General features: G+C 36.3%; 1 protein-coding gene across 2 annotated transcripts in view; it reads right to left on the reverse strand.

Moving 5' to 3' along the window:
• Positions 1 to 1,039: 1,039 nt before the first annotated feature.
• The window catches only part of LOC109046238 (netrin-G2-like), a 59,205-nt gene continuing 47,645 nt past the window's right edge, over positions 1,040 to 12,599 (reverse strand). Inside the window, exons 7-10 of one of the 2 annotated variants that reach the window (XM_042778565.1) lie at positions 10,146 to 10,317; positions 10,027 to 10,051; positions 5,140 to 5,245; positions 1,040 to 2,189 (exon numbers count right to left, since the gene is read on the reverse strand). In XM_042778565.1, the coding sequence (XP_042634499.1) occupies positions 1,972 to 2,189; positions 5,140 to 5,245; positions 10,027 to 10,051; positions 10,146 to 10,317 (521 nt within the window). In that variant the 3' untranslated portion in view covers positions 1,040 to 1,971. Of the gene's footprint in view, positions 2,190 to 5,139; positions 5,246 to 9,420; positions 10,318 to 12,599 lie in introns of those variants that run through there. The other variant, XM_042778562.1, reaches the window with a different exon arrangement.

A 12,599-nucleotide genomic window follows, 5' to 3' on the forward strand; every position in this document is an offset into this window, starting at 1 on the left:
GATGTTTCTATCTAAAGTTGGTGAGAATGAAGCTTTGGACTTATAAAGACCTATCTTGACGTATCCTCTCTGTGTGCGCTATTGATATTCTGAGGAAGGTAATCAATGCACGCTGACTAAGGTAAAAGCTTGATCCTCTCAGGTGCAGGACACTTTGCTTCTGTGACGTGACACAGCATTTTTCTCTCGTCAGGAAGATGCCGGCTCAGCAAGGCCTGGAATCTTGCTTTTGTTGTAATTATACTTTATTGGAGCAGCGTCCTGTTTGCTGTCTCACTGGCTCGGGTGTCATTTTCAGATATTTCATAAAGCCAGTGACCGCATAGACCAAAGTAAATATAAAACTTTCTCTGGGTTCCTCTACAGTAGAAGATTTGATTGGGTCACTCATACCATGCTGTCTTAATATAGTGGATGAAATAACTCATTTTTTACAGATAAATTTACAGAAATCATATTAGGTAGCTTCTGTAGTCACAATATCATAATGAAATGAATTTTAAATAATTGTATCTGTTGATTTAAGTGCATGTTGCAATTTTTGTCATGCGACATGTTCTTATCTAATTAGTAACATGATGAATTGACAACTGATTAAGAAATATTCCAGGTGTTTCTTCAATTTTGTGGTATTATTAGCTGGTTTGTCTCACTTTAAAAGACTGTTTGATGAAGTCACTGAAATCTGTAAGACAATATCAAAACATAATATAAAATGTACTACTAGAAATAAGAACTCAGTTACAAATTCTGATAAGTAACGCTCTTTATTTCCATCCTGTTTTCTTTCCTTTTTTTTTGCCATTACTGTAAATCATTTTAAGTTTGTGTTTTTCCTGAAAGTCCTTTATTCCCTTTTATAGTAACATTTCTTTAAATTACAACACAAACATACTTTTTAAAAAGTTCAAAAGGACTGAGTTTTAGAATTCATATAAATTGTCTATGTTTAATTGATGTGGTTTTAAAGTTATTGTTAGGAAAAAAGTTATTGTTATGAAATGTGATGAAGAAGAAATGATCCACACAGAAACAGCTCAAACGTGGCCAAATAACAGTCACATTTACTGTAAGATTTACAGTGTCATAAAATTTCATTCAGGTTTTTTAGTTTTGTAAATCTGTTAACCATAAAATGTAATAAACCCCCACCCCATACACTTCAGTAGAGTTTGCCATCTAATAAATTCTGCTTGGTACATTAAGTGTGTGAATTCACACAGACCATGTAAACTCTACCTTATAGATTCTCATACTATAATAGCTTGTGTGCTGTATGTTTACAGTGTAATAAAACTTTCTGCCTCTTACATAGATCCAAAACAAAAATATTCTCTACCAAAAATAGTCAAATAATGTGGGTTTATAATAATTCCATTTGATTAGATACCTTCTCTCGTGATTTGGATAGCGTGTTCGTGTCCTTAATACTTTGAAAATATCAATGATCTCTAACTGTGGCCACAAACATTCCTATAACAACCAGCGGTACAGTGCCTAAAATCTTAATAGTCATGATATAACACAATAATATCATACTCTTTGCTTTTTAGTGAATAACAGTGAGCGCTCGTTACATACATCTGATGTTTAAAACTGCAGCAAGGGAGTGTAAGAAAAACCATGAAGCTGGACCTTTCCAGAAAACATCGTACAGTCTCCGATCACTGTGAGGACACGCCCCCTACAGTGACCAATCAGAGTGAAGGAAGTGCGGTTTGTATTACATTTTATAGCTATTGCACAAGAAGCTCACTTCCTGTTGATTTTGTGTGTGTAGTGTGTGTGTTTTTGGTATTATTCGTCCTCAGCGTATATATGAGGCGCACATTTTGAGTTCCATTGATTTCCAGCTCTACAAGAGTCTTTGTTTCTCGTTCTTGTTGTCCTGCAGGGCATTCTGCACCCTGAAGAGGGCGAAGCCGAGCATCTGGCCCTCTCGGTGCCTGCTGGTGGTAAAGCAGGGGTCTCTCAGGAAGCGGCGGAGCCCAGCAGGGTGGCGAGGAGCGGGCAGAGCAGAAGCGCCAGGCTCAGCGTGAGTGCGCTGGCACCGTTGCACTTTTTGCCTCCGTCGCAGCGCGACTGTTGGCACAAAACACCCTTAAAGTCTGGCGTACAGCTACAGCGCTGATTCTGAACGCACGTCCCCCCGTTCTGGCACAAGAGTAACTCATCGTCACACACGTTCGCTGTGGAGAACATGAGGAAAAAGTTATGTACAAGTTATGTTCAAGCAAATACACCCTGTGATTAGTTTGGAATAATTAAGATTTTTTTTTAATTCTCTGCATTTATTTAATTAAAAATACAGTAATATTGTGAAATATTATTACACTTTAAAATAAACATTTTCTATTTGAATATATTTTAAAATGTCATTTCATTTTTTTATCCTTCAGTGTCACACGATCCTTCAGAAATCATTCTAATATGCTGTTTTGCTGCTGAAGAAACATTTCTGATCATCAAAACATTTGTGCTGCTTCATATTTTGGTGGAAACCATGATACAATATCATTCAAAAGACTGAGGTAATATATATATATATAAAAAAAGAAATAATTTAATACTTTTATTCAGTGAGAATGCATTAAATTGATCAAAGGTCACAATAAAGACATTTATAATGTTATAAAAGATTTCTATTTTCCAATCAATGTTCTTTTGAACTTTCCTGAAACAAAATGTAATACAGTTTCCACAAAAATATGAAGCTGCACAACTGCTGATAATAATCAGAAATGTTTCTTGAGCAGCAAATCATCATATTAGAATAAATTCTGAATGATCATGTGACACTGAAGACTGGAGTAATGATGCTGAAAATACAGCTCTGATCACATGAATAAATTACATTTTCAGTAGAAAACAATTATTTTTAAAATTGTAAAAAAATGCATCAGAACATTACTATTTTTATCTTGGTACCGATAAAAGACTTCTTTCAAAAACATTAAAGAATGTCAGTTTTTCTTTTGGCCGGTAGTGTGTGTGTGTGTGTGTGTGTGTGTGTGTGTGTGTGTGTGTGTGTGTGTAGTGTGTGTGTGTGTGTGTCTTACTCACACAGCCACGATCATTTGCTTGGTGGCTTGTATCTGTGTCATATTTAACATAGGCGTATGGTGTCATTAAAAAGCCACAATGGGGCGCAGAAGTCTGGGTACTAATGAGACCAGGTGCTGCACACCTGACCCCAAACTGTCTCAGCAGTGAACAATGAGTGTGTGTGTATGAGAAAGGACAGAAAATGATAAAGAGGAGGATAATTACAGAAAACCACATAATACCACATACTCTTCATAATACCGAACAAAATACTATGCATAGAATACCTGGATGACCTACTACTACATTGCAATGAGCAGTGTATCCCACGATGCAACATGCTCTACTTGACCTTCCATTTCCAGAGTGACAAATTAATGGTAAGTAGTATCAATCACAGTATTTATCTTTTTTTTGTCTCATTTTACATAGAATTAGGCTAAAAATGCTAAATAATAAAGATGATATGGAATCAATAATATATGTGAGAACAATGTAGCATATATAGTGCAGAAGTCGGGTTCCTGAAGTAAAACTCCCATTCATTTTCTCCAGAGGGGAAATGATTTTTAACAATAACTTTTAAACCTTTCAAAACAGACCTACTGTGAGCTACAAAGTTGTTAACGATGATATATGATTTTGTTGAAGCCATCAGCTGCATTATTTCAACTTATTTTTTAAAATAATTGTTTAACAGTGGAATTCCTAGTGAAAAACTACATTAGCCAGGATTCTGCAATTAAATCTCCACCAATCAGAGAGCTGCAACAAGCAAATTGTGCAAAGATAATAATTAACGCCCATCCACTCCAATGAAATGACTTATACTGCACATAATTAATGAAGCTTTAAGTATGCCATTCTGAACATAACCTATAAAAAGACTGTGTATGTGAAGGGTTAAATTGCCAATCTTATTTTTTTGCAAAACTAAAAAGTTCTAAAAGACTTGCCTAAACTATGTAAAAACTTACTCTGTTAACCAAACGGTTAATTCTCTGCATTTACTAGAACCAGTAAATACTCGCTGCATGCAGATCCACTTAACCTAAGAACAAAACAAATCTATTTGAAGAAAGTGACTAATCCAGCTCCGGAAGTGTGTCCCTGATGGATTCTCCTCTGTTTTGTCTCCTCACAGTGCTAGTGGTTTTGGCCGTGGGCCTGTTTCATCTTAAAGATGGATCACGGGGAAAACGCTGTGTGCAGGACTTCTAAAATCACCATGGGACTCCAGGTACAAATGTGATCATTACCCCACAAACCAGTTTCCAATGAACAAGGGCTGCTTAGAATCCGCACGGCAGCACATCATTTGAATACACAAATAGCCAAAACCATTAGACACCAGTAATATGCTGTTTTGATGTGCGGTAAATGTCTAATACATCGTGATAAGGGGTTAGACTCCTGTCAAATAAAATGAATCCCGCCCTCTTTATTTTGAGACCACGCCCCTTTTTTGTGTCACATGACTTGGAACCAGTTCCAATGTTTGAATCATAAGCCGTACAATTAAAAAAAATAAAAAAAGGTCACTAGTAGCTGAGTGGCAAACACAAAGCTTTTCACTTCACAAGCCATTAACTGATGGACTGGAGTGGTGTGGATTATTGTGATGTTTTTATCAGCTGTTTGGACTCTCATTCTGACGGCACCCATTCACTGCAAAGCAAGTGATGCAATGCTACATTTCTCTAAATTCCCATGAAGAAACAAACTCATCTGTATCTCGGATGGCCTAAAGGTGAGCAAATTTTCATTTTTGGGTGAACTATTCCTTTAAAGCATCTTTCTCCTTTCTCTGTCATTCAGAATTAGAATTAGCACCGCTATAATTCCACTTTATAAAACCTTATGACTGCAAGGTAGAACTATAATAATATTATTTACACTGTAACTTATTTTCAAATGGTTTTTGGAAACAAAAGCCTTGTAAAGGACTGAGCCAATTAATATCTGATTTAAACTTGAAATTGGCTGAGGAGAATGGAGAGGCGATTGCACACTTTGACATTGACTTGTTAATTAGACTGGAGAGTTGAATGATGTCTGATTAGGAATTGGTTAATGAATCTGGGAGGTACTTACGGAAACAACCCTGTTTCCAATAGTAACCGGGGAGGCATTCATCACATTTGACTCCGTTAGTGCCTTCTTTACACTGACAGAAGCCGGTACCATTACAGCGGTCGTGCCATTAACACACCGAAAAAAAATAAAAATAATAAAATAAAGAAAAAAAATTAGTTACAAAAAAACTTTGTGCCAAAAAAGCTTAGTGGTTTTCCTTGTTATTTAATTGGTTGGTTTTACTGTTGAGAGTTCTGCATGCATTAATGTTGCTATGTACATATGACATGGCGTTTTCTTGCATGTGCTTGAGGTCATTATATTTACTCATAAAAATGTCATCTTAGTGCATACTTAAGCTTTATTTGCATTGTGAAAAAGCATGCTATTTGTTGATATTGAGAAGTGGAAATATGGATTTTTTTAATGGCTGATGCCGATATTTTAAAGAGCAGGGCGGCCAATGAACGATATACGGTTAAACTAATTAAGACGGAGAACAGGAGTTCTGTGCAATCAGGTGCTGGTATTCCAGTGCTGTCAAAATGCTGATAATTAAAAAAATCCTAAATATTGGACAATACATCATGCCATCTAATGTTGAGCAACAGTACCGTTTTATGCACGCTGGTGTCCTTGTGGGTCCAGTAAGGGAGTGTGGAGGGACCACAGAGAGGAGTGCATGCCCCTTACCTGGACCCTTCCTTTCTGAACACTGCCCTCCTTCACGATTTCCCAGCACAACTATAACACCAAAACCCCTCCCCCTTGGACACTTTTTTCCCCATTTTGGACTTTTTATGTTTATTTTCTGTTAAATAAATGTCTCTTGAGGCTTGACGTTACACCGACTGTCTGTCGTTTGCTCCTCCCGCCACAATATTTATAAGTTGAATGTACAGGTACATCTCAAAAAATTTGATTATCATGGAGAAGTTCTTTATTTTTTGTAATTTAATTCAAAAAAGCAAACTTTCTTATATTCTAGATTCATTGCACACAAACTGAAATATTTCAAGAGTTTTTTGTTTGAATTCTGATGGTTACAACTTAGGAAAATGAAAAATTCAGTATATCAAAAAATTTGAATATTCTATTTTGAGATTGTGTATTTTGATTAATTTTGAGTATAAATACTGGGCACCTCCTGGGCTAGTTTAGAACATGCAACCACAATTATGGGAAAGACTACTGACTTAACAGTTGTCCAGAAGATGATCATCGACACCCTCCACAAGGAGGTCACAGAAGGTCATTGCTGAAAGAGCTGGCTGTTCACAGAGTGCTGTATCGAAATATATTCATAGAAAGTTGACTGGAAGGAAAAAGTGAGGTAGGAGAAGGTGCACAAGCAACAGGGATGACCACAGCCTTGGGAAGATTGTCAGGAAAAGCTGATTCAAGAACTTGGGAGAGCTTCACAAGAAGTGGACTGAAAACGGAGTCAGCGCATCAAGAGTCACACGCTCAGACGTCTTCAGGAAATGGGCTACAGCTGTCACATTTCTAGAACCAAGGCACTCCTGAACCAGAAAAAACGTCAGAAGCATTTCACCTGGGGTAAGGAGAAAAAGAACTGGACTGTTGCTCAGTGGTCCACAGTCCTCTTTTCAGATGAAAGTAAATTTTGCATTTAATTTGGAAATCAAGATCTGGAGTCTGGAGGAAGACTGGAGAGGCACAGAATCCAAAGTCCAGTGTGAAGTTTCTGAAGTCAGTGATGATTTGGGGTGCCGTGACGTCTGCTGGTGTTGGTCCATTATGTTTTATCAAATCCAAAGTCAATGCAGCCGGCTACCAGAAGATTTTGGAGCACTTTATGCTTTCATCTGCTGACAAGATTTATGGAGATGCTGATTTAATTTTGCAGCAGGACTTTAGCACCTGCCCACAGTGCCAAAACCACTTCTAACTGGTTTGCTGACCCTGATATTACTGTGCTTGATTGGCCAGCCAACTCACCTGACCTGAAGCTCACAGAGAATCTATGGGGTATTGTGAAGAGGAAGATAAGTAACATCTGACAAACAATACAGAGGAGCTGAAGACCGCTATCAAAGCAACTTGAATGCATAATTAAACCTACTTTGGAGATCTTGAACATTGCTGTTTTGTAAATCATTTTTTGATTGATCTTTAAGAAAATATTCAAATTGTTTGAGATACTGAATTTTAAATTTTCTTAAGCTGTAAGTCATAACCATCAGAATTAAAACAAAAAACACTTGAAATATTTCAGTTTGTACAATGAATCTAGAATATAAGAAAGTTTGCTTTTTTGAATTAAATTACAAAAAATAAAGAACTTTTCCATGATATTCAATTTTTTTTTTAGATGTACCTGTACATGCTTTGCACTATATCTAAATTAACATTAGGAAACTCTTGAAAATTTTGTTAAACTTGGAAGACAACTGGTATTAATTGTTATAAATTTTAATTGTGAATGTTGATGGTACAGTCTAGTTTGTATGCAATTTGTGCACTGTTAACAAAGAATATCACCAAAGTGTGCCAGAAAACACTCATTTAGCTGGTTTATGTAGAGGCAGACTTGACCAAACTGCATTTCCCATCTCTTTGGTTATCTAAAAATAACTGGGTATAGAGTGCTGTAGGGTTGATGTGTTTTTGTAGGCTGCAACCCGGAAACAAGTATTTTAGCACTTCCAATTCCATCATCATGAAATCAGTGGGTTTTGGGCAAATGGCTGAAATAAGGTATGTGGTCAACACAAGATTATAATAGCCTATGTTTAGCTTTTTACTTTTGGCATTTGTATTTATGTTTCAAAATCTGTAAAAGTTGTGTTCAAAAAAGACGTTGTTTCTGCTGGTCTTAAAAAAGGTTGTAAAATTTGCCCTTCCACAAATGATGACCTTAAAAATGTCTTAATAGAAAATAAACCTTTAAAAAGTCATGGCATTAAGTTTTGCATACACTCACTGAAAAAAATACAAATAAAAATAATAATGCAAATCTAAACATTTTTAAATCTAGATTGGTGTTCCCTTCAATTTATTCCTTAAATTTTATTTAAGGTCTTAATAGTCTTAAATTTCCCTTCATAAAACCTGCAGAAACCCTGAAGATTATTGTGATGAACAAAATGTGTAAGAATCATAAATGTTTTTATGTCACAGAGCTTATTTTCTGCAATAAATAAAAATCAAAAAAAAAAACCTATTTTTTTTAGTTGAACCAACCAGATTCAAACTAACTTGTGCTTCAGCCTACAAAAATGCATTGTTAAGCTCACAAACAAAACTTTTTTTTTCCAAAGATCTAATCTATTGCATCACTTTTAAAGTGTATTGTAGCTGTAAATTAAATATGTTTTATTATTTTTAGAAACTATCCACTGATATTTTTATACATGTCAGTGTTTTGCATTGGGTTGCAGCCAACTACATTAGAATGAATTACTGTGAGAACTCCTGAAAATAGACACTGTAAACTCAGTGCTATTGTGTGCTCAGGATGAGGTAAATGTTCTCCTCATGGAGATCTTGGTGTTGACCCTGTGCCATGTTGTCACCTGGCACACACCCGGTGAGGGCGAGTTCGTTTGTGCTGACTTCACAGCACGCATTCATTTACCCCGCGCCCTACCTCCTCATGCGGCAGATGGACTCTCTTCTCCATCCTGGTACTCTCAGCGTCGCGCTGATTTAAGAGCTGTCACATCCGGGTTTATTTCTGGAAGTTTACTTGAGCACCGCTGGGAATCTCTAATATGACGCTCACAAGGATGATAATGTTGCAGTTTAACTTTGCTGACCGTGGCGTCCAATGCAGTTTTGTTTTATTTTGCATTCTTTCAGTTGTTTGTGTATAGCTTTCTCCTGATTACATCATTAGTATTTTTCTTCCTTTTTGTTTCAGTTAGAGGGATTTCATGTCTCTTTTAGCTGGATTTTTTTGGATGCAGATTCCTGACTGCTGGGACAGGTGCTCTTTAAAGATTAACACTCCTAATCTGTGTCATTTTTTGCTGAATTGCTTTTAGTGTCTAAAACTGACAAAATGAACCATTAAAGTGCATTGTGTAGCACAGCCCTCCTCAGTTTAACAGCCTTAGTGGATGCATTAAATATTGTAATTTTGTGTATTTTAATTGTAAATATTGTAATTTCATCAAGGATGACTCACTCCACAGTCATTGCAGCGATAAATGAGTTCTGCACTGCAATTAATTTAAGGTCATGTACAGCAGTTTATAGATGGGCCCTATGATAAAAATTTTAATTAATCAACATAACACATTTTCCCCGCTTCAATTAATCATTAATGATTCATTTTTTCCCCTATTTAAATTTTTCAGGATTCTGATTTAAATGGTTACATAAAATTTTAAGTAATCAAAAAGCATGTCTAAATAATTGAAATCATGAAACTTATACAATTCAAGAACAATTTATTAAAAGTTAAAACAAAACCTACATTTTTAGCGCCCTATGAAATCTGTTTTAATTTTCCCATTTTCAGTGTTTTGCTTTTTTCCCTGTTTTAATGGTTTAATCAAATTTTACTAATTAAAAAGCCTTTTTAATCAACTGAATTCATGAAAGAATAACAATGTATTACAACTTTTACACCAATAGAGCCCTATGATTTATTATTTTATTTTTATTTTGAAAATTTTACTTTTTTTCTTGATTTATGATTTAATACACATTTATTATCAGAAACTGTGATAATCTAATTAAGCCATAAAATATAACAATTCATTTAATTTTTTAAAATGTAATCAATTTTAACAGTTTTATTTTTTGGCAAACAAACCTAATCAAAAGGAAGTACATTGTAAGTACTTTGAGAAGCACATTGTAATGTACAATAATACTATATTTCTGTCATAATTTCAGTATTGAAGACCTTTTTTCTTAGATCAAGCATCTGGGAATTGAACCCATGACTGTAACATTGCTAATGCCTTCATAACATACAGTATTGCTTGAGCCAGTGATTTAATTTATTTTGCACAACATTTGTGCAGAGCATTTCAGATATAAATTGTTACTCACCGATACACACATTCTCGTCATCGGGCTCTGCAGAGGTGTTTTTGTAGAAGCCCATGCGACAGTGTTCGCAGTTCTGACCACGCGTGTTGTGTTTGCAGCTCACGCACGTCACTATGTTCAGGAAGTCGATGTAACTGCAGCGATTCGAGTGTCCATTACATTCACAATCTGAGAAAGAGAGAAAACGTCATCTTAAACACTGTTTTAAAGTAAAGAAGGGTTGAGGGAGAGCGAAGAGTAAAGAAAGGAGTTCCAGGTTTGGGGATGGATTGGGATGCAAAATGTCATTCAATCTGCTAAATACTGAATAGGTGTTGACATGTAAATGTGGGTGGGTAAATTTGAATGAGATATTGACATCATAATCATGATGATTTTGAAAATTATTACATTTTTTGCAGTTTCGTTTAGATGTTCTGGGTGGACTAGAAAGTTTTGTGTTGTGAATGTTAGTATTACATTCAGGCTACATCAATCACAATCCTGAATCAATGAAGAGCTATTGACTATTTTTCTTGCTTCACTTTGTGTCTTTTCCTGCTGCGCCTGTAGTATTGACGGCTGAAATGAAGATGTGGGTGTGTGTTGCTGACAGGGCGATATCTCACACACTCTTATGGGAGTCTTTCCCACACCTTGTGCACGTGTGTGTGGAATTTGTGAGTGTGTGCATATGTGTGCATGCATGTGCTCCGAGGATGTTGGAAAATCTGATGACATATGTTTTCTCTCAAGCAGCTGTTTCATCTTTTTTGTCAAACTGCTACAAAAAAAGTGGAGGTGTACATATTAAGATGTATTTCTGGGAAAGGATGCACTTAACTGATCAAATGTGACAGTAAAGACATTTATAATGTTACAAAAGATTTCTATTTCAAGTCAAATAACAGCATATTAGGATGATTTCTGAAGGATCATGTGATGCTGAGTAAACATAGTTAAGATTGTATAGATAAATCTAATGTTCCTAATGTTGGAACCATAGACTGTATTAAAATATGGACGTAGTGTCCGTGACGTCACCCGTAGACTCCTGAAGAGCGTTTTTGAAGCCTAAAGTGTGCAGAGTGGGCCGTCGCCATCTTGGCAGCACGTCACCGCGTGATTCTCCCGGATAATCAAAAATGGGCAAAAAGGCGGGTTGCTGAAGCCACACCTACCTTGCTCAACAGCAGTGTCAGCAGCGGCAATCCACCTGTCACTCAAGTGGCCACGCCCTTAATTATACAGAACTTTAAGGCTTAATATAATTTAAATGGATGAGTTATAAAAAAATTCACCCCCCTCACAGTTGTCACGAAGGGCAAAATTAGCAATACAGACCAAAATCATTTTTTGAACCAGGCTGTAAATAAAATATTTTTTTCTGCTGTAAAGTTGGGCATTTTAACATGGGGAGTCTATGGGACTGACTCCCTTTTGCAGCCAGCCTCAAGCGGCCAGTCGATGAATTGCAGTTTTAGTCACTTCCTTGTTGGCTTTACTGGAGAGATCGGGAGGTTGCGGCTCGGTTGCAACTGCAGAATGTATGAGTTTGAGTACAATTAAAGGGACAACCGTAATCTAATGGTATTTAATATACAAGTTAATATACAACTTATACAAATGCATATTTAAATGCATATTAACCAGACCATTTAATCAGCCTTTTGAATTCTTAGCTATTTCCGAACTTTTATCAGTTTAGATGTGTCTTTCAAATATTTATGAGCACTTTAAAAGCTAGAGAGCGAGAACTCAGTACAGAGCATGTCTCAGCACATAGAAACAGGCAAATCAATGAAATATAAATGAGAGTTACACACACACACACACAAGCTGATCACAACACGCTTACCTTATATATCATGCATATAGAGAGAAGCAGGAATGAAGGGATTAATGAGAGTTAGAATACTGGAGACAGGAAGTGACATGTTGAGAAACATCAATCTCAGCGAGTCTTTAGTTTTTGAACGCTTAACATAACGTGTTATAGAACTTTCTAAAGTAATATCAATTGAAACTTATTTTAGAACTCTTCACAGTTACCTGTACCTCTATTGAACTAAAGCCCAATTATATACCTTAGTCAGGTTAGAAAACAAGTCTGCGAGTGATAGACTTAAAGTGTTACAATGGCATGTGCTGTATGAAGGTCCTCGATCACAAGTAATTTTCACAACTCACAACTTTCAAAGCTGTTTTGTGGAGTTTTTGGAAAGATGCTTAGTCAGCTGACAATCGGTATGTTGTGAAACAACTGTACAATCGATTGAACACACTGTCCTACTGTCCCTCACATCCTTGTTTTCATTCATGTCAGAAACTAAATATAACGATAGCCCAGGGCCATCGCTAGGAATTCTGAGCCCTGTGCAATGAATTTGCTATGGGGCCCCTCAAAATCACGTTCAGTGGGTGGTTCGCGATCCCTCGCCATGGACCCCTGTTACTCGGTTCCAATACTC

The sequence above is a fragment of the Cyprinus carpio genome, chromosome A21 (assembly GCF_018340385.1).
Source record: "Cyprinus carpio isolate SPL01 chromosome A21, ASM1834038v1, whole genome shotgun sequence".
Lineage (NCBI taxonomy): Eukaryota > Metazoa > Chordata > Actinopteri > Cypriniformes > Cyprinidae > Cyprinus > Cyprinus carpio.